This window comes from Lissotriton helveticus, chromosome 11 (assembly GCF_964261635.1).
Source record: "Lissotriton helveticus chromosome 11, aLisHel1.1, whole genome shotgun sequence".
Taxonomy (NCBI): Eukaryota; Metazoa; Chordata; class Amphibia; order Caudata; family Salamandridae; genus Lissotriton; species Lissotriton helveticus.
Window position 1 is genome coordinate 469,027,841 of NC_136072.1, and position 26,583 is coordinate 469,054,423.

The 26,583-nt window shown below is 43.0% G+C and overlaps 1 protein-coding gene across 1 annotated transcript in view; it reads left to right on the plus strand.

The window, feature by feature from the left end:
• The window catches only part of MYO7B (myosin VIIB), a 1,196,498-nt gene that overhangs the window by 342,271 nt on the left and 827,644 nt on the right, over positions 1-26,583 (plus strand). The window contains exon 13 of the mRNA XM_078666047.1: positions 6,660-6,870. Within this exon, the coding sequence (XP_078522173.1) occupies positions 6,660-6,870 (211 nt within the window). The remainder of the gene's footprint in view (positions 1-6,659; positions 6,871-26,583) is intronic.

Genomic DNA, 26,583 nt, shown 5'->3' on the forward strand with positions numbered 1-26,583 from the left:
GCATCAGACCCGACACTTCAAAGGAATGCGCCCCCCCCCCCCAGAGCCACTTTCACGGCCGTGCATTTCTCTTCCCCCCCTCCCCACAGCAAAGCCAGGAGCTTCTTTTTAAATGCTTCAATGAGATAGAACAGAGATGGCAATGCGTTGCATGCAATGATACAGTTTAAAAACTCAATTCGGTTTTACTTTACGAGCCGTTTTCCAAGGTGCAACAGAGATGGCAATGCGTTGCATGCAATGATACAGTTTAAAAACTGAATTCTGTTTTACTTCACGAGCCGTTTTCCAAGGTGCAACAGAGATGGCAATGCGTTGCATGCAATGATACAGTTTAACAAGCATTGGCATAGCCAATAGGTCTCGCTTGTGGGACCTTATAAGTATTTAGTTTTGCAGCACAATATCCTTGGTGCAACAAGGATATTGTGCTGCAAAACTAAATACTTATAAGGTCCCACAAGCGAGACCTATTGGCAATGCCAATGCTTGTTTAGGTCGAGTTTACTCGAACCTAATGTTGTGAACCCAAAAAATTCCTTTCCGAGGATTTTGGACAGTGCACGAGAGTCACGAGAGTCACGTGACTCCTTGTGGACGAGCATGCCCAGCCCTCCCACTGCCAGCAGCATTTCTCCACCCACGGCCGCCAGGCCACATCAAAGGCTTCCCCAGCACTGCCCCGCCCATCAATCACCCTCCCACTGCTGCCAGCAGCATTTCTCCACGGCCGTCAGGCCACATCAAACGCTTCCCCAGCGTGCGCTCGGCCGGCCTCGTATTTCTCCTCCCCTAATTATTCACTTCACTTTGGCCGCCAGGCCGTGATTTACTCGCATCCCCGCTTTCCGCCCACCCCCGCCACAGCAATGCCGAGTCTGTTTTACTATTTTATTTTATAAAGCTACGACTAGATAGGCGAAGGCCTATATGCGCTAAACGATAAAACGGCAGAACAATAAAAGAAATGTAAACAATTTATGAAAACTCTCACTCGCCTTATTGATACAGGAGTGACAAGGAGACTACTTTCAGAACCTCATAGGTTTTATTTATTTGATAGTTTTCTAGAGCATGGACCTGACCCTCGTGTGGGGACTTTTGGGCTCAGACTTTAACAAGAGGAACCTTTTACCAATGGTATCCAGGGGATTAACCTTACTATTGAGCCCAAAACTGATTAGCAAGTATATTTAGCGTCTGACATTCACGGTAGCGAAGTTTGCGCAGTCCACAACTTACCAAGAGAGGCGGGGTGGGGTTAGAGACTCAGAATTTTGACAGACTCTTCTGCCTCACGCACCACAGCAGCCACACGCACCCGGGAACTCAGAATGCACACTACACCCGCATACACTGACCACTACTCACACACTGCCCCCATTTCACTGCTCTCTCACACATTAGCCACTCAGAGTACTTTAGGCCACACACTGCACACTTACAACCCGCGCACGCACACAGCCCGCACCCTTATACACTTACACTTTTCCCTTATACAATTAACCCTCACACACTGCTTTCTTACGATGTCAGTATGTTTTTTTTCAAATTATACAATAAAACACACGTTACAGGATGAAAGCGTTTCCAAAAGGCGTCATTACATTTTAATTTGAATTGTAGGGGGTTGTAAATGCCTGTTGATGCCATGTGTTTTATGCTTCTTTTTTGTATAACTACATTTTACAATAAGTGCACGGGGATGTTGCAGTCTACAAATGTGGTGGCACCGACGCGCCCAGCTCTCACTCTCTTACCATAAAAATTAAACTCACGAAGCACAACACCCCCTCATATCTGTCTAAAAAGAAGAAAGTTCTGCATTTTAAAGGTCTGAAATATGTTTGACGTAAGCGTGTGACTATGTGATGGTGGCTACAAAGTAATCCCACAGAATGTTCCACAACAGAGAATGCACTTGCATAACATGTTACATAATTAGCTTTCCTAGGCAGCTGAATCCAACCAGCTCTGCAACATGATTTGATTCTGCACCCCCGTAGGAACGCACTGCTCCAGCTCATGACGTAGAAAGGCACACACGCCTGCATGCTTTTAATTTAATTTCCCGGCCGCTTTTGATTTCCTTTTGCAGCCGCTTTTATTTTAATTTAATTTTGCGCCCGCCAATGCATGTTCAACACCTGATTCACCCCCCCACCAAACTCGTGTGTGCCGCTTTCTACTTCCTCTCCAACAGTTTCAGTGGTAATCAGAGTTTGCTGCAGCCTTGTGGCTCCTCTCACCCAGGTATGAATGGGCAGCCCCAGCGTCTGATGTCCTTGCCTCCCCATACAGCCTCAGGCCTCCTCAAACCGCACGCCCTGCTGCTTTGTTGCTCCAGCGCCTTCCCAGCACTTTACGGACCCACCGAGGCTCCGTCTTCCTCTCACCTTTATGCAGCCATTGTGGTATGTTAACCCCTTCCAGCCTCAGCTCTTCTGGGACCGAGCCACTCTATTGCCTCTGGGCTTTTCCGAGCCCCTCTTGTGAGCTCCCCTTTCACCTGAACCCCGCTGCCACTCCAGTAGTCCTGTAGTTCTGTGCTCCGTTGCCCCCCATCCCCCGCGGCCTTAGGGCCCCTTTTGCACCCCCAGAATACCATCGCCCAGCTGCCTTGAGCCCCCTGCAGGTACATCAAGTACATTATACTACACTTCTTTTGCCATCAAGAAAATGCCCCATTTGCACCATCACGCACATTCACCGGGCCTCTTGGCATTCTGCAGCCTCGCCAAAGGGCGGCGTTTCTGTTAAACAGCCTCCTGTCATATAGTAATCTGCTTATGGGTGCAGTATAAATCGATTTATAGAGCTCCAACAAATCTTAATCAAGGCGCTCTAGATAAATATCAACACTTAGTTTTTTTGGTTTTTTTTACGAGCGCGGCCGCTCCCTTCTAAAATGTTGGCTTCTTGTTACATTTTGAGAGCCAAGCACCCGCACCCGAAATCTAAGAGACACACTAAACACAATAATGATTTACGTGAGATTACACTCGTGTAGAAAAGTCACCTGGGACTACTTGTGAAAAGTGCTAGCTGCAGTGAGTTAGAGGCCAATTCCTTTATCGTGGCACTGCAAACTTCTCACATTCTCTATCATTTTGCTCAATCACCTCACCGTGGCCTATCATGTACCCACAGCAATTCATAACTTCTTGTCTTATGCAATTAGCTCCTCGCAGTGTCTTTCAAGGTCCCCAAGCTAGCACACTGCCTGCCCATGTGCACACACCTCTAAATGTATATGTCTGAGACTGAGACTAAGTAACATGGACCTCGTGTTTTTTGTCCATGCGCATCAATCTTTCTGCTTCATCAGGTCAAGTGTTCTAAGTGCCTCTAGCTGTTGTTCATGCTCCCGAAAAACTTCAATTTGTTCGTGTGCAGAAGCTCCCCCCCACTGTCGGTCTGTCATGTACCCTACACTCCTCACACTGTCTACCAAGTGCTCCATACTCCTCGCTGTGAATGCTCCTGTGCCCAAAGCTTCTCACGCTCTGTTCGGGAGCACCACATTTCACTCCCCTTGCGCATCAACTTTCTCACTTCATCAGTTCATGTGAAGTAAGATTATCATCCATGCAGCCCAGAACCGTTACACTGTCCTCAAAAAAGCTTCTCACCGTCTCACCATCTGATCCAAGCCCCCTATATCTGTCTATCTTCTCATATGTCTGCACTTGTATATATCAAGTTACTTATGCAAGCTGACCCTGTGCCAAAGCTCCCCGCAATGTCTGACCATGTCTCCCGGTGAGTGAACAGCAGTTACATTAAGACCAGCTCCGTAGGAATATACTCCATCCTATATCATTCAAGAGAAGCTTCTGTAAGTCCCGCCTACTCTCCTCTGTAGCCTATGAAATGACACTTACTAAACCAAGCCTTCTTTCTATGCACCTGGTGCAGTGGCACCGGGCCCCACACAAATCCACTCAAACAAGATCACTGCTGTATTTAACCCATACCCTTAGGCCTTTCCCACCCCAAGTCTTTGCCCCACATTTCCAAGGGTGCAGGTACCACTGGTAGAAGAGGTACGATGGCTCCGCAACACTCTCTGCCCATTTGACCCCCACCTGCATATGAGGTGCTATTTACCCCATTAATACTTATTAACAACCAAAAAACATCTGTCTCCCGTTTACACTTCCAAGCTTTAAAATTTCCCTTCATGTTCTTTTAATGTGGACAAAATGGCTGCAATGTTTCTTTATCCATGTTGCACAGCACCACTGAAGTTCGGTGGTGTTGCTGGGGAGGAGATAAACATCTTCAAATAAGCATGCTATCTATCTATCTATCTATCTATCTATCTATCTATCTATCTATCTATCTATCTATCTATCTATCTATCTATCTATCTATCTATCGCCCTCACTCTATCTATCGCCCTCACTCTATCTATCGCCCTCACTCTATCTATCGCCCTCACTCTATCTATCGCCCTCACTCTATCGCCCTCACTCTATCTATCGCCCTCACTCTATGTATCGCCCTCACTCTATCTATTGCCCTCACTCTATCTATCTATCGCCCTCACTCTATCTATCGCCCTCACTCTATCTATCTATCGCCCTCACTCTATCTATCTATCGCCCTCACTCTATCTATCTATCACCCTCACTCTATCTATCTATCGCCCTCCCTCTATCTATCTATCGCCCTCCCTCTATCTATCTATCGCCCTCACTCTATCTATCTATCGCCCTCCCTCTATCTATCTATCACCATCACTCTATCTATCACCCTCCCTCTATCTATCTATCACCATCACTCTATCTATCTATCGCCCTCACTCTATCTATGGCACCACCACAGCATCACTCATCAATGAATGCCACAGTTTCACTCGTCGCCACCACAACATCACTCACCGCCACCACAGCATCAATCTGTGCAACCATTCAACAACAACTGGTTCAAATGTGTTCTCTCAATATTTCAAGCTTTATTACAAATGTCACAAAAAGATGTTAATATTTCACTTTTGTTCTTGGATTTTCGTCACAATAAAATACACTGAACATAATCTTCACAAAAGTTATTTACAAAAGTTTAAGCTATTGCCATTATAAATTACAATAACTTTAATTGAAGTATTAATTATTTTAAAAAGTCACGTAAATACAACATATATTGCATTACAAACGCTATAGGTGTCACATTTGCAAAAGTTAAAACTATTGGCATTGCAAATGAGAAAGCTATTAATTTAGCTATTTTCAAAACGAACACATAAATAAAAAATGTGTCATTTACAAAACCAATAGCTCAAACTTTCATAATGCGAGACCTATTGCATTGCAAATGCTTGTTTCTGGGGCTGATGAAAGAGGTTTTTCCTTTGGCATACCTCCATCAGTAGGGCATTGGACGAGGAATGGCAGAAGAAGAGGTAATGCTTGTATTGCTTACCAGTAATCTTCATTACTCTGATACTTCCTTACCTGCCCCATTCTATACGTCCCTCTCTCCCATCCCTGTCCTTTCATCAGCCCCGCTGTTGGACTTTATTATAAACAGGAAGAGTTGAAAGAAGAGGAGGGGTATCATGGATCCATCATTTGACCCGTTCATATAAATGGAAACAGATTTAGATGCAAATGTAGTGAGTACTTCACTTCCTGTACCTTCACTTCTTGTAACTCCCAATGGCCTGTCACTCTCACATATCACTTCCCATCCACTTTTTATCTGCTCCCTCTTCTTTTTGATACAGTCTTTATTGGGTCCCATTACACTACAAAGTGTGGCTTAATGGTTTATCTTCTTCTTATTGTTTCCCAATTAAGTCTAAAGCTTTTGTTCGCCCCTCTGTGTTCATTTTGGAGTTACTTTTTCACTTTATATTTTTAATATGATTTAGGGTTCCTACTCCAATGCATAGTGCTCTGCTGACCAATGGTCCAGGTTTTTCCTAAACAAAAACCACAATAAATAACTAAAAGTAATACAATTTGTCACCTTCTGGCTCAAGGACCTATTTCTGCATTCTTGAGATAACCAGCTTCCTCACAGCTTTGCCATAATTCTCTGATGTCAACAATGTGAGATGGATCTTTTAAAAGAAAGCAAATCCTTCAGTGGATTATTGAATTCCTGCTAGATGTACAGAAATGCACAGCCCCAGCAGAGCTACAACCCCACTGGGAGTAGGGGCAAGGAGGAAGATCGGTATAATTAGGAGCATCTGATTGGCTTTTGAATTGCCGGATGCTCCTCCGTAATGGAAGCTTCTACTGGTTTACTGTAAATCCCACTAGTTTTGCCGCTCCTCGCCTTAACCGCATGCGCGCTAGCGGTTTTCCCGCTGTGCGATGCGTTTTTTTAAAACCCGCGTTACATGACGAGCTCAGCTCGTCATCAGCGTACGACAGGCGTACCTCATGACGAGCTGAGCTCGTCATCAGCGTTGAAGGAGTTATGTAGGTATGTAGAGTGGCCTTAACTATGCAATTCATCTCCAAGTGGACCATGGGGGAGCAATGAATAGCATGACCACCTCGATATTTACAAGGGCTTGAGAAGCTCAACTTTTAAATTAGAGTGAAGATGAGTATAAACATTGCTTCAGGTGGCAAAATCTGTGTATTAGCTGATGGCTGGGATATGCATAAGTCTAATTTGTTATGTCATCTTTGTTACAGCTTTGAGCAGCTTTGCATTAACTTGGCGAATGAGCACCTTCAGCAGTTCTTTGTCCGACATGTCTTCAGGCTGGAGCAGGAGGAATATAAGGCTGAGGACATCTCCTGGAAACACATCGACTTTGTAGATAATCAGCGCGCTCTGGAGGTGATAGCCTTGAGACCCATGAACCTCATCTCCCTTATTGATGAAGAAAGCAAGTTTCCAAAGGTGAGGCCTGAAACAACCCTCTCGCATATGTGCAGCACCTTGGCAATCTTGATCACGATGGGTATTGCAATTACCAATTAAGAAGCCTGTATATTAAAATTACCAGCTTAGAGTGAATGTATGCTGATATCCCCAGGACCTGTCATCACCCATTCCTTTATTTGACTTATAATGGATGTGGATGACAATCCTAAATAATGAGCACTACAGAAGAAAATGTCACAAACTAGTGTATCAGACTTTATTACTTCTTAACTCTGAATATTATCCCATAGGTGTGACAGATGTTTATTTTAGACAGCGTCCATTGAAAATGTCCCTCAAAATCAGATCAGAATACCTATTTCCACGGTGCATGCACTCAGCCTCATGTTTAGTGCGTGCAGTGACAATGTTCTGAGAAGAGTCATTATGTAGCCAACTCTTCAAGCAGTATGTTTACATTCCAGTATTTTCGCCATGATTTGAAGACATCAGAATTCACTGAATATTGGAATTTGAGGTTCATCATAGTCAGATTTAGATTTACTATCACCTATGTAATTATTTTGTGGAAATCTGGGCTTTGCTAAGTGTCCATTAGTGAGAACCCACTATTCACTGCTTGGAAAGATCAGGTATGTACATTCCTCCTGGATGTGAACAAATCGGGCCCTATGGAAGCTGGGCAGGCCATTAATTATTGATATTGTCAGCCCCTACCTGTCCACTAAGCCAGTCCTCATCATCTCCGCCAATAGCAAAATTGCTAAAATATACAATGCCAAAGTGGCCTTTGTAGCTACAGGAGTAGCTGGCCTGGCTCGTCCACTTTGATGTTTGGCCCTTCTAAATGCAGATTGCGACAGGCAGGGCAGCTGCTTCAAGAGGCTGTTCTTTTAAATAAAATTATCGTTAACCCACGTTCTAAACAGTAGTTGCTTCAGATTAGGTTCAGCATGAATGATTGAGCTGTTCTGCACTATGAAACTTGAATTTGCAAAGGAACACACTTTTTAAATTTCTTTGAGCATGACTAAAGGAACAGTAAAATTGCTCCTGAATGGTTATCTACCAAAATGAAGGTGAGATAAGGAATTGGCACATGAAACGTTGAAAACTTTTTACAGGGTCTCTCCTCTTCAAACAAAAAGTTTTATTTAAAAAAAAAAGTTCAACTTAAATCTCCCAAGTGCATTGCTCAATCTTGAATGTTTTTCTCTGGGACCATCAGATTCTTTTATCCTCCCTCCCCAGGACCCTTCCATTCCAGTACATGTACTCTAGCCCCTTTTAGTTTTTCCAGCACATTGAAGCGGTATGTGCAGCAGATAACCAAACAATATTACTTAATACTGATAAACCAATGACTGAGAGAGGGACACTGACTCCAAGGCATTGACACTAATGTACTTGACCATAGGCACTGGAACACTGATAGAGACATATGAACAGTGACAGTGAAACTATTGTAGAATCTGTCAGATAGAGACAGAGCCTTCAAAATGGCTTCCACCAATCCAGGCCTGGAGACCAATAGAGTAATTAGCTTTGTTTTTTTTTTTTTTTTTTTTTTTTTTTTATTATTTCCACTTTTCCAGACACATGGCATTTCAACATATTCATAAATATAATAATTAGTCCAACACAAGAATTATATATCTAAGAGAGTTAGCCCGGCCAACTATACATATAAATTGATCTCGTTTTGAATCCACTATACATCGACTATACATAAGCCACTAAGAGATCTAAAGATCAGAGTTAAGAATAATATTTTAGTGAACATAAAAAGAAACATATTTAATCATGTAATAACTTCATCCTAGCCAGTTCATACTGCAGCTCTCCTCATCTTATTATATAATACGTGCTGCTTGATCACATCCTCAATTATTCATATAATTTAAAAAAAGATCCCATATCATGAGCCCCAAATTTCGTTTTCTTGACCCCTTTAAAGAATATAAACTGAATTCCAGACTGGCGAGTCTGTACATTTTAGCCCTCCAAACCTCAAACCTTGGTGGTTCAGGGCGCTGCCAGCCTCCCGCAATGCTGAGACGAGCAACAGTCATTGCCACAAATAAAAACAGTCTATGTTTATACATGATAGATCCCTTTGAGACTGTCCGCCCCATCCCTAAAAACATCAAAGCAGAAGAAATACACAGTGGGTCCCCTAATATATTAGATAGAAAGCGTTCCATATTACTCAAAAACACGCTTAATTTTACACAACTAAAGTAAATATGTTCCATATCTGCATCTTCTGCCCTACAACGGAAACACTTTCCATCGTACCGATTGCCCCATTTCTTCATCCGTGCTGGCGTGTAATATAACCTAAATAAAGTTTTGAAGAATTGTACTCTAAAGTTTGCTGACATCAGGATCGCCTTAGATCTGGAAATTGCCTCATCCAGAGGTATATCCGATTCCCTCTCTCCTAGTATCTCTACCCATTGTAGACTTTGCTTTTCCAGGTCATCCTTCTGCCCAGAACTTAAAATCTTATACAATACGCCAATCTTGCTCTGAGCCATCAAGGCCTGAATCAAGGGGCTAGTAATTAAGTTTAATTTCCGTTTTACCAAAAAATCACGGATTTGTAAAAATTTTAAGAACTGAGAATGCGACAAGTTATATACCTTTACTAAATCCACAAAAGATCTAATAATCCCCCTCTGATCATACAAATCGCCCAGTAACACAATGCCTTTTTCTTGCCAGGCCCTTGCCATTCTGTCATTAAATACAGATGGAAGTAGATTTTGCGCGCTCATCGGAGTATAAAAAGAAAGCGCTCCCAAATTAATTAAATTACGGACTTTCTTCCATACTTTGAATGCTGCAGCTACGGTCTTGAACTTAGTTCTTTTAAAATAACTCCAATCAATTTCCCTAAATAAGCTGCGATGAGCTTCTATTCCTAACGTTAACTGAAATATAGAGCTATTAAGTCCTGGTGTTGTTACATTGGCCTCCACACCTTCCCCTAGTAGCACAGCCATTTTTTTAAGGAAACAGACAAAATAATATAAAGTAAAATCTGGTACTCCCAAACCACCCTTTTCTCTTGATAGTGTCATAAATCGCATGGCTCTTCGCGGCTTTCCAGGAGCCCATAAAACCTAGAGCATAGAGCCTGTAGTTTTTGTAGTTGAGGTCGCGATATTTCCAATGGCATTGCTCTAAAGAGATATAATACCCTTGGTAATATATTCATTTTTAAAATATTTGTTCGGCCAATTAGAGTGAAATGCAATCTCCCCCATCTCTCCAAGGACTCTGCTATATTACTATATAGTGATCCCCAAATTGCCTCCACAACCGCCGACATTGATGCCCGTATCTTAACACCCAAATACGTTGCTTCCACTACAACTCTTGGGTCATCAACCCTCGTGATCTCGGTACATACAAGCTGAGTTTTCATAGCCTTTAGCTAATATCCGGATATACAACCAAACTCCTCAGCTAATCGTTCAATCTCAATCAATGCTGAGGCCGGATCTTCCGATGTGACCGCGATATCGTCCCCGTATGCAAATACTGTATGGGGGATATTTCGTACAATAAACGGTTTAATAAGCCTGCTTCCAGCAAGCATTGTAATAAAAGGGTTTATATATAACGCGAAAAGAAGGGGAGAGCAGGGACCCCCCTGTCTTGTCCCTCTAGTAATCTGGATTATTTCAGAAGTTGAACCCATTGCAGCTATTCTGGCTATTGGTGACTCATATAAAGCTTGCAGAGCTATCAAAAACTGACGCCGAAATCCCATACTCTCCATTAGTACCCATAAATATTGCCATTCGACACGATCAAACGCTTTTTCCGCGTCTAATAGTATTAATCCTAGTCTACGTTTCTCCACCTCTGCAATGTCAAATAAAGTAATGACTTTGTTAGTATGTTTCACAGTCCCCCGTCTAGGTATAAACCCATGCTGATCTTGGGAGACTAGTGAGGTAATTACTTTAGAAAGACGATTAGCTAAGATCTTGGAGTATATTTTCCCATCACAATTTAAAAGTGAGATGGGTCGGTATGAGCCAGGTAGTTCTGCATTTTTATCCTTTTTACTGAAAACTACAATTGTAGCCTCATTTCACGTCTTTGGTGGTGCGCCAGTTTGAGCCGCCCTAAAAGTAGCCAGCATCATATCTTTTAAATCATCCAAAAAAACTTTATATAGGAGGAGGAGCTACGCAGGCAACCAAGATGGCCGCATAAGCTCCCGGCTCCGTCGACCTCCGTCGCTGGCGGACTTATCCTGAACTTCATCCTGACCTCCCGCCAGACTCCCGTGTGTCTGAATCGTTGCTGAGCCCAGGGGGGCAATACCGGAGTTTTTCTCGCCTTTATTGACGAAGTTACACCGTCTTTCATTTTTGGGCCTCCTCCAGTGTGTAAGCCGGGGCCTCGAGTACTGACCCAGCCGGGTTTCAGTTGAACAACATCGGCCGCGGGTGCCCGGCAGAGTCCGGTCTCATCAGAGTGGAACATATTCTCCATCCTAGTGGTGGTCTTTGGTCCCTGCGAATACTGGATGAACGGCGACGAGACGTGGTTGCCACGGTGGGTGGGGGGCCAGGTCCCGGGACCCTGCTGCAGCCCTCGGGGTCCGCGGGTGGGGCCCCCGCTCTTGGAAGTGGTGTAACGGTTGCCAAGCCTGTGAGTCGCCAGTCGCCTCCGTCCACTCCCCGCCTGTTGGTTCCCCCCGAGTAGCCGGCCTCCGGGGTTGAAGATCTGCTTTGTTGTCGTTCACGCGGAGATGGATCGGACGGTGTGTGGACCGACCCTGGGGACCGTAATGGCCGCCATCGGGGCTCTTCACCTGCAAATGGAGGCTGCTCTCCACAATTTGACTGCGCGTCTCGAGACTGTTTGCTTGAGACCGGACTCCAGCCGTGTGTCAGACCTGCAACATACGGTTACTCCTGCGAAGCTTGATCTACCTCGAGAGGAGAACCCCGAATATGTTCTGAAACTGGTGCCAGTTGTACCCGCACGATTACAGCGATACGTTACTGAAGCCCCTGAACACCTAGCAAGATCGGCGAAGTCATCGCCCGCACAGGACTCACTTCTTCTTTCTCTTCTGGAGACCTCCACTAAGATTTTTTGGATTGACTTTCGTGTATCCGATAGACTTCGAGACTTACCCTTTTTGACTCTTTCAGGCTATATTGCTCTCCTTTTTCAGCAACGCTTTGACTCTTTTGCTATTATATGGGTCCTCCTGGATGGGGTTTGTGCAATGGATCGTAAGGGCCAGGGCTGAATTTGACTTGAATTTGGTACAGTGACTTTCTTTTGACTCTGCTGGGTTGTATCTGTGGGAGTGCGGGCCAGATGGAATTCTTATTGTCTGGGTTTGGTGTGACTGCTGCGATCGAAAAGGGGTTTGTTGCCTCTGTGGTACCGGGGGCTGGGCGGGACGGTCTTTTCTCTGTCGGTGGCTCCCCTATTGGTTTGCTTATTAGTCTGTTACAGCTTGCTTAATACCACGGTAGGGGATGTCTGCTTTTGGCGGGGGGGAGGGGAGTCCGGGAGCCCGTATCGTCTTGTTATACATCTCCTCCTCCATCTTTTCCCTTCCTTGGGGTGTAGTTTAGGGGGCGACAGGCATGCTGCTAGTGGGGTTAGGTCGTAGCCATCTGCAGGGGTGCAGGGTGGGGGGTTGAGGGTTTTTTATTTTTCCTTTGTTTTGTTCTATGACCTTTCAATTCCCTTTTCCCTTCTTCACAAGAGATGTGGTATAGTCTCCTGATCTTTTTGTCCCTCATATCCGGGTGTTGAGTGTTCAATTTGCGTATCCTGTATTCCTGGTGGGCGGGTTCTGATAAGATTTGCTTATGGTCATCTGTATCGCATTGTTTTGCCTCAGCTCTCAGCTGGTATTGATATTCTTCAGATGCCTCTATTTGTAATGTATTTCCACAATTCCTTTGCCCGTTCACCGCTGTAATATGTCCCACCAAATGACACCCGTTATGTACATTCACTCTTGTGTTATAATCAATAAAAATATACATAAAAAAACAAAACTTTATAGATCTCCCCAGGTAGCTGATCCGGCCCTGCTCCCTTCCCACTTGCCAATGTTTTTACAGCATTAGTTAGCTCTTCTAACGTGATCGGATCATCCAGCAGTTCTGCGACCTCGGAGTCTAATCTGCAGAGGTCACCAAATAAAGCTGAATGTGATTCCACCATCGCCCTTTGCTCCGTATTATATAGATTGGAATAACATTTGTGAAAAATGGCCAGAATCTCCTTTGGATCTGACCTTGGAACCCCAGTTTTATCTTTTAGCTCTTTGATGTTTCTGCTTGCTTCATTCATTCGCAGTTTAAGGGCTAAGGGTATCCCTACTACCTCTCCATACTCATGACAAATTTTCCTATGTGCCAGGTATTTTGTCGCATTTTCACTGTCCCATATTCCCAGAATTTTGGCCAGTTTTTTAGCCACTTCATCTGCTAAAGTATCGATATTACCATGGGTAACTATTCCCTGCATCAGGTTCTCCTCAGCTCGTTGTAATTCCCCATAACACATCTCCATTTCTATTTTTAACTTTTTTTGACTATTCACCCCAAAACTAACAACCTCTCCCCTAAAGCAGGCTTTAAAAGTGTCCCACACTATATTAATATCTGCAGAACCCAGATTATTATCCAAAAATTCCCTTATTCACCCTGTCACATGCTCTTTGAACTTCTCATTCAGACACAATTTTCGATCAAAGGGGAATTTCCTAGTATTGCCGACTGTTCCTCACCCAGAAAGAATTAAGACAATCGATGAGTGATCTGATGCAATATTAGGGTAAATCTGCATATTGACTTTGGCTAAATATGGAATACTCCCCAAAAAATAATCGAGTCTCACTTTTTTTATGAGGATGGGAATAAAAAGTAAATCCTGGATCTGCAGAAAATAAAGTGCTCCAAACGTCCAAAGTCTTTTAAAATGTTAGAGAGAACCTTACAGACCTGAGGTTTCCGGCCGCTATATCCTTTTAGTCCCCTGGCAAAATCCTGGCTATCAAATTAATGTTCACATCCCCACAAATATTTAATGGGGTAACCCAAGTTGCCAACTCCATATGGAGCTCTTCCAACACAGCAGGCTCCTCTAAATTAGACCCATATACATTACATACGGTAAAAGCCCCACACCGCCCAGTACCTTCTAATTCAACTATTGCCCACCGGCCCAGATTATCCGCTAGCTTCCGCCGTATATTAAACATGTTTCTTTTTGCTAAGATAGCGACCCCTCGTATCATACCCGTTTGTTGAGAAGAAACTAAAACACCAAAACCCAAATCTGCTAGCAAATTACGCTTGTTCCATGGCCGGTGAGTTTCTTGAATGCAGACAATATCCGGTGAAACATAGCGAAGTTCAGTAGCTACCCACCTCCTTTTACTAAAATCATTTAAACCAGAGACGTTTAAAGAACATATCCGAATGTCTCTAGCAGCCATTACCCAATTTAGATTCCCCCATAATGTTTGACTAAACTAAACACAGCCAATACCCGTGCCTAAAGTTATCATGTTTCCAACTATACTCCGTTCTACTTTTTAACTCTCTTACCATTTTATTGTTATTTTATTTGTCTGAAAAAGTGGATTTTTTCTCTTTTTCCCCCACCACCAACACACCCCCTACCCCCCTGCCTCCCACAGCCCCCCAACCCCACCTGCACCAAGCCTCCCTCCCCAATAACAAGGCTTTAGGACTCATGTCCCGCAGATGCCAGCTGGTTAATTCCTCTTACCCACCAGCAGATCCTTGTTGCACTAAATTTGCTAAGTTCACTCCTATATTACAGGAGAAGCGATACAAAAACAAAAAGATTGTTATCAATCACTGGCCCTTCATTCCTGTCCAGAATACACAGTTTATCCCTGGATCAACAATTTAAAAAAAGAAAAAAAATGAAATACAACAAACCTGAAGGAATGAGCACTCCATTCCGCCTACACCAGGCCTCTGAAATTAACTAATTAGTTACAGTGCAGGATAGTTAATCTTAAGATTCATCGTAAAGTCCAGCCCTTATTTTACAAGGTTAACTAAAGTTTCCTCATTATTGCATGTTATTACATGTTGTTCAAAAATTCCTTGGCCGGCCCTACGTTGGTGAAGAAGTGCGTACGATCCTTATAAATGATCTTCAATTTTGCTGGGTTCAAAGATACGTTTGAGCTCCTTTAGCTTGCAGCGGAGTGATCAATTGACGAAGCTGCCAGCGTAGGTCCATAGTGTATTTACAAAAATCCGGGGTGACAAAAAACTCAAACCCAGGACCTGGTCTCCGCTTATCAGGCCTAGCAAGTCTGTAAATATCCTCCCGGGCCAAGAAGCTATTGAAGGAAATTAAGAGCACCCTAGGTCTATTCGCGTTCCTGTCGCCTGTGTTGCTGTTGCCGGGACCCCGCATGTTAAAAGGAAAACGGTTTGCTCTTCCAATTTCCCTGTCCCACTCCCATTTGTTTAGCTCCGGGAAAGCATTTTTGAATAAATCCTCAACAAACTTACGAGGATCCTGCCCCTCTTTACCTTCAGGCACCTGAAGGATTCTCAGATTATTGCGACGGGCCCTATTTTCTAAATCTGCGAGTTTCCACTGAGTGTCCTCCTTAATCCCCTGTAAAGTCTCTGTAACCCCTTTCTGTTGATGAACCGTGTCCTCCAGACTGGAAATGTGGGCCTCCACCTCATTAAACCTAGATGCAGAGTCAGCTTGAGATTTCGCGATCCGACGAACTGAGCTCTGAAGCTTCCGACACAGGTTTTTAACTCAGTGGCTTTCTTCTCTAGTCTCATCTCTAAGTGACATTATGGACTCATAAATCAATGCCAAAGAGATATTACCATTTATGGCTTTTGGTGGACTCTCCTGAGATTCTAAACCATCTCCATCCGTATTGTCTACAGGTTTTGCACTTATTTTGCAGACAGTGTAAGGGCTATCCTTCGTAATGTCTACCGAGTCATCCAGGCAGATACAGCTAGCTTGGCTACCCCCTTCCAAGCTCATATGTTGAGCATACTGAGTAAATAGATCCTCACAAGATGAGGGTAGAGATGGCTCCGACATTGAATAAAAGTCGCCTGAGTCCGCATCCTGTTGTATAGGTAGCTCTTCACCCCCACTGCCCATTCCTGGAACCTGACACAGTCCGTTTCCATCTGGAAGGCCCACCTGATTTTGCTGAGATTCTTCAGTGTTTGAGGTGATATTAGAAGTAGTGGTCGTGGTGGAGGATACCGCTATTGCCTCCTGTACAGGCCCCCCTTTTGATTTTTCCTTCCCCCCAGCTGTTATAAATTTTGCCGGTATCCCTTTGTTCTTGTCCCCTCCATCTCCCTTAGATTTGGCTATATCAGGGAGACCTTTAGAGTTTTTATTTATCTGTACGGGGGGGGGGGCGCTACGGTTTTGCTCACCTCAGTGGGGGTGCTGTTATCTCCTTGCTCTTCATGCAGCCGCGGCTTCCCCCTTACACCTTTAGGAGGCATGGCGGCTCCTCTCGCTTTCTCTCTCTCCGCTAGCTTCAATCAGGCGTTTTGCAGAGCAAGCTGACCGCGAGTTACTTTTCTCTAGGTGCGCCGCTCCGGTAGTACGCCGATGGTATGCCGCGCCGAATGCAGCTGAGTTCGACCGATTCAGCTCCGATCTCCGATCTCCGAGCTCTGGTTTCAGCAACCTGGGATCTTGAAGCTCTGGACGCCGATATCATTAGCGTTGCAGTTCACAGTTCCTGAAAAATACACGGCGAGCCGGGTCAGTGCCTTCAATCATAATCCACTCGATCCGGCAACAACCATGAAATTCTTGGTGCTCGCATTCCGCGTTTCTCCTATTCAGATCACCGGTCTGCTGGTGAGTCGAGGAGCAACCAACCTATACGTCCACTCGTGTGGGCGCCATCTTGCCTCTACAATTAGCTTTGTTTTTGATGTTGTGAAAATTGTATTCAAAACTCCTCAAAGATTTTGCGTTTAAAATGGAGAAATTGAAAAAACTGTTATTGAAGGGGAAATTTTTTAACTCGAGTGAATTGTTTGATAAGAAATTTACTGGGTTGAAACAGGAAGTAGGTTAAGGTAAAGTGCTAAATGCTTTCGACCCAGTGAGCTTTCCTATATCACAGTTGATCTGAGTGGTTATGGATTGTGTGTGATGTTCTCCTAAAGAATTGAAGATGAAGTTCACACTACAGGGTTTACATCTGGATGTTGAAGCCAACGGGGCAGTTATATTCCTTTATTTAAAAAGAATTGTTAGCATGCTGCTAGGGCTACTGAACATTTTTAATTATTTGTTTAGTGTAAAAAGGTTATTTTGATGACTGGCCATAAATCATGTGTGTGCATTTTGAGTGGTCAATACGTAAATAACCACACACCAAGGATTGATAGGTTAACCTCCAAGTGATTACACTATCACTTTGAGGTAATACATATCACTGGGGCAATAAACTCAGAGATGACTACTTATCCAGGGCTTCCATGAAAGGTGAGGATAATGATTGTTCTGGATCAAACAAAGGTGAAGAATGCTGTGTCGCAGTGCTTGATGGTTCTGTACTGAGTGGTGTGTCTGGAAAAGAATGGGTAGATGCTGTGGCAGAAGATGGAGACTTTAAGTTAGTTTGTAGGTATATATCTTAGGATTAGCCTAAGAAGAGGCTTTTTTTCTGGGAAAATCCAGGGTTTTGTAAAGGTTGCTGATGAATTGTTGTTTTGAATCAGTACTTTTCAGGGGTGATATATTCATTCTTCCATCTTGGCTAAGGAAGTAGATTGTAGTGCTAGGATATAGGGGACATTTGGGACAAGCATTGACCAAAAGCAGTAGTAGGCTGACTTTTGATGGCTTTAAATGGAAATAGAGTAAAAGATTGAAGGATGTGTAAGAGACTGGGGGGGCGTATGCACAAACTGCATTTTGAGGTACATTTTGTCATACTACATTAGTAAACTAAATTAACTACAAAATAGTATTCACAAACCTAGGTGCAGAGTTTTCTCCTCTGTAACTCCTATCTTTTTCTGTACAGAGAGCTCTGCCCCGACTGAGGAGTCTCCGCACCCTTACGTATACATTTTAGGAGTAAATGTGGGAGGCACTGGGGAAAAGGATGGAAAATGGGGAATGCTTACTACTAAAGGTTAAGGAAATAGGCAGGAGTGAAGAGGAGTTAAGGGAAGGATAAGTAGGGCTTTAGGGAAGGACGTGTTCCCATCCACAAAAGTGAAGACCCATTGCTATTCACAAATTGCCCTTCTAAAGTTACTACAGAAAGAAAGGGGCCCAAAATGGTAATAAATTACTCCAGCTCCGAGCTGAAGTAAGTCCAGCACCACACATGGTCAACCACTTGTTTTGCAAAACCCTTCTTTAGAATTCATTGTAGCTGGGGACTTAAAATAAAACCCCATAGGAAATATTAGTAAATGAAATTCAATTATTTGAAATAGTTAAACATATAAATAAATATAATTTATTGTAAAATAGTACTTTTTTATTTAATTGTAAAAAATTGTAATTTGAGTTTAATCATTAATTGAACAAAACATTTTTTTAAATACTAGCTTTCCCGTCGTGCGTTGCTGCGATCTCTGAAGAAAGGAAATTCAAGGAAACTCGTTATGATAACATTCAATTTACATTGTGTCATTTTTATTGAAACTTATTCATTTTAATATGGAAAACATTTCAAAGTGTCGTTTTAATTCTCTTTATTTATTCGAGTGCTTGTGGATACACGATTTTTTGTTTTTCCGCCTGGTCCGTACATCAGTATTCGAAAGATTATGAGGGCCCTGGGGGGCTGTTATTTAAAAAAAAATGTATGCCAGAAACCTTTGCAGGAGTGTACTCAACAACTTCCCAAAGTTTCCTGGTTATCGGATGAATGCTGTTTTAATTCTATTTATTTATTTGAGTGCTTGTAGATACACAATTTTTTGTTTTTCCGTCTTGTACATACATCAGTATTCGAAAGATTATGAAGGCTCTGGGGGGCCGATATTTAAAAAATATTATGCCAGAAACCTTTGCGGGAGTGTACTCAACAACTTCCCAAAGTTTCATTGCGATCGGTAGAATGGTGTTTTAATTCTATTTATTTATTCGAGTGCTTGTGGATACACGATTAGTTGTTTTTCCGTCTGGTGCGTACATCAGTATTCGAAAGATTATGAGGGCCCTGGGGGGGCCGATATTTAAAAGAATTTAAAACATGTTATGCCAGAAACCTTCGCGGGAGTGTACTCAACAACTTCCCAAAGTTTCATGGCGATCGAGTGCTTGTGGATACACGATTTGTTGTTTTTCCTTCTGGTGCGTACATCAGTATTCGAAAGATCATGAGGGCCCTGGGGGGCCGATATTTAAAAACATTTAAAAAATGTTATGCCAGAAACCTTTGCGGGAGTGTACTCAACAACTTCCCAAAGTTTAATGGCGATCGAGTGCTTGTGGATACACGATTTGTTGTTTTTCCTTCTGGTGCGTACATCAGTATTCAAAAGATTATGAGGGCCCTGGGGGCCGATATTTAAAAAGAAATTATGCCAGTAACCTTCGCGGGAGTGTACTCGAAAACTTCCCAAAGTTTCATGGCGATCGGATGAATGGTGTAGTAATGCATAAAGGACAAACAGACAGACAGACAGACAGACCCCCTTCCCAGACAGACAGACAGACCCCCTTCCCCCAAGCGCCTTGAGACCCTCCCGGGGGAGTAGTGCGCTATACAAGTGCTATGATTGATTGATTGATTGATTGACATACTTTCGTTTTTATATATATAGATAATTAAATAACATTCAATTAAATCTATCTACACATTACTTTTAATAATTATTAATTCATAATCAAAAATGTTTCTTTTTACTTAAGGTAGGATTTATTTTCTTAATTTAAACTTGAGAAGAATTTTAATTTAATTGTATTTACATAATTAAAGATTTATTTCAGAATCAAGTAAACTGTGCTGAACAGTAAACCAATAAACATATAACATTTATTTAGATTGATATTTTACATAAAAATATTTTATAAACTTTTTCCAAGTTTAATAAACTTTTTAACTTTTTCCTATATCTCCGTATGGTAAAGTATAGGGGAAATTCACCTAAACTTTATACTTCATCATAGGAAGATCTGCATCCCCAGTGGTAGCAATCTCTCCATGGTAAAGCATAAGTAAAAAAGGTTATTAAAGTTGGAAAGAGTTTGCAAAAATATTTTTATGTTGTAAGTACTAACATTAATAAGAAGGGCCGCAGTGGCGGTGCCGCGGGCCCAAAGGCTTACCCCAGACATATGTAAGTCTAATCCTGAATTCTGGGATGCCGTTTTAACCCTAATATGTAATGAAATCATACTAACAGAACAATACCCGTGACATAGGGCAATACATCACACCATTTACAAAGGGGGTAAAAATTCTAACCAAGCCAGTTACCACCCAATTTATCTTATGGATGAAGAGCCAAAGTATTTTGCTGGGCTCTTATAGAAGGACTTGGAGTCCTGTGTAAATGAGCAGCAGATAGTACCCCTTTACCAGACATGTTTAGAGAAGGGATCGGAACATCAACAAACCACCTGGCATGTTCAATGCTTTTGGACAGAACAAACACAGCCAAATCTTTGCTATATTTCTACCCTGTGGACCTCAAAGCACCTTTTGATTCAATACCAAGAAGCATTGTATGGAAAAAACTAGTTTAAAGGGACATGCCACCAACTCTGCTTAGGAGTATTATATTATTATGCACCAACACTTGGCTTTATGATAAATTTAGAGACAGAAGCACAGTCATATGTAAAATTTATACCAGGCCAGGTTTAAAAGAAGGCTGTATACTGCCGTCATTATTATTCTTCATCTTTACAGCAGTCTTATTATTGGATTTGGAAAAGATGAATGCATATACACCTAAGCTTGATGGTCTCCCTATCACATACCTTCTCTACTCTGGCGATGCCCTTCTAATATCCAAGACCAGGATCTAGCTTCAACGTCTTTTAAACTAGATGCATAAATATGTTGCAATTAAATGGGTTAGCTATTAACCTTGACAAAACTAGAATCAGGGTAATGGGCAAAAAGATCAGGAAGCCCAGAATTTGGCACTTGAATGATTCACAAGTCAAACAAGTATTGGCAACGCCAATAGGTTTCGCCTATGCAAGAGCTATTGGCTTTTGCCAGTATGTTGTAACAATGTTGTACACCTGAGTGGCTGCTGTTCAGCATCGCTAAAAGTTAGTGGGGTAAAGGAGAGTGGCATGGAGTGGAGAGTCATAAGGGGGAGTAGAGTGGAGTGTTATAGAATGGCATAGAGTGGCATGGAGTGGTGTACATTAGAGTTGGATGGCATGGAGAGGAGTGTCATAGAGTAGCTTACAGTGTTGTGGAGTGTTGTGGAGAGAGTAGAATTTCATAGAGTGGAAGAGTGTAGAACTGAGTGGCGTCGAGGGGAGTAGAGTGTCAGAGTTGAATAGAGTGTTGTAGAGTGGGGAGGTGTGGCTCAATGGTTAGAGCAGCAGACCCTGATGCAGAAGTCTGGCCCGGGACCAGGGTTCAATTCCTGCCTCGGCGGGTCTTGGACTCAATTTCATCGGACCTGATAATTCTCGCCTCGGTGCCTATTCTAATCATTGGTCCCACTCTGCAACTCTGGGCAATAGCTTGCTTAATCTTCACGAAGGCCCCAATAACGCTAGGATGCCTGGCTTCACCTTGGGGGTGCCCAGGAGTGAACACTTCACAGGGAAAGGCCAGGAAGGGTTCCTCAGCGGTATTCGTACCAGCGCCGAGATGCCTCTGGGTAGTCGTGCGCTATACAAGACCTCTACATTTACATTTACATTTAGTGGAGTGGCATAGAGTGTCACGGAGTGGTCCCAGGACGCTAGTTTCCGGTCCAGGGAAGACATGGCTTGGCAGTTCGGGCAGGACTGTTCCCAGATGATTTGCATATGGTTGTGTCTGAACTGGGGTGGCGAAGTGAGCTACAGAACGATGATGGATTCAACCCAGATCTGTGACTGGGGGTGAATGTCTGAAAAGTTTCAGCGCTCCATCCATCATCATCTTGTGTTTGCTATGGAGTAGCACAGAAGGGTGTTGCATAGAGTGTTGCATAGAGTGTTGTAAAGTAGAGTGGTGTAGAGCAGAGTAGATTGTCATATAGTGGAGTGGCATAGAGGGGAGTGGAGTAGTGTGTCATAGAATAGAGTGGATTAAAGTGGCATGGAGTGGTATAGAGGGAGTTACATAGAGCATCATAGAGTGGAGTAGTGTTGTAGAATGGCATGGAGTGATGTAGAGTGCTGTAGAGTGGAGTGGCATAGAGTGAAGTAGAATGTCAAATGGAGCAGAGTTTACTGGAGTAGAGCATCATAGAGTGGCGTATTGTGGAGGTAAGTGTCAGAGTGTAGTGTAGTAGAGTAGGGTGGCCTAGACTGAAGTGGCGTAAAGTACAGTGGTGCAGAGTCGATTGGCGTAGAGTGCAGTGGCGTAGAGTACACTGGTTTTGAGTAAAGTGGTGTAGAGTGCATTGGCGTAGAGTGCAGTAAAAGATTAGCATAGAGTGCAGTGGCATAGAATAGCGCGGTGCAGAGTAGATTGCAGTGGCTTAGAGAGGAGTGGTGCAGAGTGAAGTGGTATAGAGTGGAGTGGAGCAGGGTAGAGTGGAATAGTGCAGGGTAGAGTGCAGAGGTGTAGAATAGAGTGACATAGAGTGCAGTGGCGTAGAGTGCAGTGGCGTACAGTGTAGTGGTGCAGAGTGTAGTGGTGCAGAGTGGAGTGCAGTGGCATAGAATGCAGTGGCATAGAGTGCACTCATGCTGAGTAGAGTATCAGAGTGCAGGGTCATAGAGTGGTGCAGAGTCGAGTGGTGCAGAAAGCAGTGACGTAGAGTACAGTGGTACAGAGTAGAATACAGTGGCCTAGAGTGCAGTGATGTAGCGTGCAGTGACCTAGAGTGCAATGGTGTAGAGTTACGTAGCGTGCAGTGGCATAGAGTGCAGTGGCAAAGAGTAGAATGTTGTAGAGTATAGTATAGTTAGAGAACAGTGGCATAGCTTAGACTGCAGAGGCGTAGAGTGCAGTGGCATAGAGTGCAGTGGTGTAGGGTAGAGTATAGTGGTGCAGGGTAGAGCACAGTGGCATAGACCAGAGTAGTGTAGAGTGACGCAGTGTTGATTGCAGTAGCGTAGAGTGAAGTGGTGTAGGGGAGAGTGGAGAGGTGCAGGGAAGAGTGGAGTGGTATAGAGTAGTGGCGTAGAGTACATTGGCGTATAGTACAGTGCTACAGAGTGGAGTGGCCTAGAGTGAAGTGGTGCAGAGTGGAGTGGCCTAGAGTGGAGTGGTGTAGAGTGCAGTGCTGAAGAGTGTAGTGGTGCATGGTAGAATGGGATACAGTGCAATGGCCTAGAGTAGAGTGGTACACAAAAAGCAGAGAGGGGCCCCACTTGCCCAAAGGGACAGGACACTACCTTAGACACTTAGTCAAGTTTAACATTCCTGTTGGATTTATGTATCACGACTCAAGCAAACTTCACTCTTCTATTTCAATTCCATCCCATACTACACATTCACCCAGATAACATTAAGCTTCAACACCACGCCTCTGTATTTTTCAAATAAAAAGAGAGTGTTCCTTTATTCATATATCCAATCCCATCTGAGGACCAATAATTTAAAAAATATATAAGTGTATATTATAATAAGAATACAATAGTGCAATGCCAAAGTCACAATAGTTAAAATACATAAAACAATAAAGAAATCATTGTGTGCTCCTTTCTGATGGAGAGGAGGAACTATATTCCAAAAAACAAGGCAATTAATTATACAAACAAATAGACTTAGACAAGGAGAATACATTAGACCGTCACATATGTCTCTACAGTCACCAATCTTTCTGGATCATTGTTTATGTCACAGAGTATCACAAGTTCATTAATATCTACTGTGTCCTTCAATGTCTTCTAGATTTGGTGTTAATTGTACATCAACTTGTTTCAGTGGTTACTCCGTGTTCAAGGTCACCTTCTTTAGGACAAGTAATTTTCTCCCACAGTCCTAATTTAAAACAGATTTATATATACAAAACAAATGAACCTAATATAGTCCTCCAAACAAGAATGCATTATTATTTTTTAAAATAAGGTAGGCATTTATTTCCTACACTTTTCATTTTTACCATAACATCAGGGGCCAGATGTAGGTAGGATTCATTTACCGATTTTTAATTACCGAATGTTACCGATTCGGTAATTAAGAATCGGTAAATATGAAGGGGGGACATGTAGGACCATCCAGATGTTTTTTTTACCGAATCGGTAAAAATCTGTATTTACCGATTCGGTAAATACCGACCGGTAATGCCCATTCATTCCTATGGGCTTTGAAGCCCATAGGAACGAATGGGCATTACCGATTCGGTATTTACCGAATCAGTAAATACCGATTTTCACAAGGGTGCAGGGGGTGTCACTTTGACACCCTCTGGCACCCCCAAAAGAGGCTCGGGTGCCATGTGGCAGGCATACCTGCCCTAAGGGCAGGTCTGCCTGTCATATGGCACAGGTGTGCATGCACACATGTGCATGCACACCGGAATCGGTATTTCACCATCAAATATATTTGATGGTAAAATACAGATTCGGTAAGGGTTGTGGGACTCAGAAGAGTCCCACCTACATATCAAATTTATCGAATAGGTAAAAATAACGATTCGGTATTTTACAGATTCGGTAAATTTACCGATCGGTAAATTTACCGAATCTGTAAAATATGTGGCCCTACATACCATTTCGTTAATACCGGTCGGTAACGGCCGAAAATACCGATTTTCGGCCGTTACCGACTGACCTACATCCGGCCCCTACTATCCATCTTATACTTCTAGGGCCAGATGTAGGTAGAATTGATTTACCGATTCTTAATTACCGAATTTTACCGATTCGGTAATTAAGAATCGGTAAATCAGAGGGGTGGAGATGTAGGTATTCCAGATGTGCAGGAATACCGAATCGGAACAATTCGGTATTTACCGATTCGGTAAATACCGAATCGGTAATGCCCATTCATTCCTATGGGCTTTGAAGCCCATAGGAATGAATGGGCATTACCGATTCGGTATTTACCGAATCAGTAAATACTGATTTTCACAAGGGTACAGGGGGTGTCACTTTGACACCCTCTGGCCCCCCAAAAACAGGCTCGGGTGCCATGTGGCAGGCATACATGCCCTAAGGGCAGGTCTGCCTGTCATATGGCATAGGTGTGCATGCACACATGTGCATGCACACCGGAATCGGTATTTTACCATCAAATTGGATTTGATGGTAAAATACCGATTCCGTAAGGCTTGTGGGACTTAGAAGAGTCCCACCTACATCTCAGATTTACCGAATCGGTAAAAATACCGATTCGGTATTTTACAGAATCGGTAAATTTACCGAATCGGTAAATTTACCGATTCTGTAAAATAATGCCCCTACATACCATTTCTGAAATACCAGTCGGTAACGGCCGAAAATACCGATTTTCGGCCGTTACCGACCGACCTACATCTGGCCCCTAATGCCAGATGTAGGTAGAATTGATTTACCGATTCTTAATTACCGAATTTTACCGATTCGGTAATTAAGAATCGGTAAATCAGAGGGGTGGAGATGTAGGTATTCCAGATGTGCAGGAATACCGAATCGGAACAATTCGGTATTTACCGATTTGGTAAATACCGAATCGGTAATGCCCATTCATTCCTATGGGCTTTGAAGCCCATAGGAATGAATGGGCATTACCGATTCGGTATTTACCGAATCGGTAAATACCGATTTTCACAAGGGTGCAGGGGGTGTCACTTTGACACCCTCTGGCCCCCCCAAAACAGGCTCGGGTGCCATGTGGCAGGCATACATGCCCTAAGGGCAGGTCTGCCTGTCATATGGCATAGGTGTGCATGCACACATGTGCATGCACACCGGAATCAATATTTTACCATCAAATTGGATTTGATGGTAAAATACCGATTCGGTAAGGCTTGTGGGACTCAGAAAAGTCCCACCCACATCTCAGATTTACCGAATCAATAATGCCCCTACATACCATTTCTGAAATACCGGTCGGTCACGGCCGAAAATACCGATTTTCGGCCGTTACCGACCGACCTGCATCTGGCCCCTAGTGTGTTATTTCATAAATACACATTTTCCTTCTGTTTTTTCTACCCCACCCTAATGTCCAACCTTCATGTCTTGCGGTTACCATTTATTTCAACATCTATATCCACAACCATTCATTCCTAACTTTACACTTGTATTCACTTCACCAATCATACGTTCCTTCATTGAAAAATTAGGGTAATGATAGCAGCAAAACATTGTCAGAGATATAATTGAGCTAATAAAGTCTCGCCATGGGTTTTACACCTCATATTCAGTATAAGATCTAATCTCATCAAGGGAATGTGAATCACTCACTTATACATTTTTGAGCTACTCGTGCAATCTTGTCACACGTTCTTGTATTCACATGGGGTCCCTACAATGATGAGATCCAAAACAGATGTCTAAAATAGATTGAGATTTGCGATAAATCATTTTCATATTATTTTATATATTATTTTTCTTCTAAAATGCATATATTTCAACATTTGTTTTTTGCCT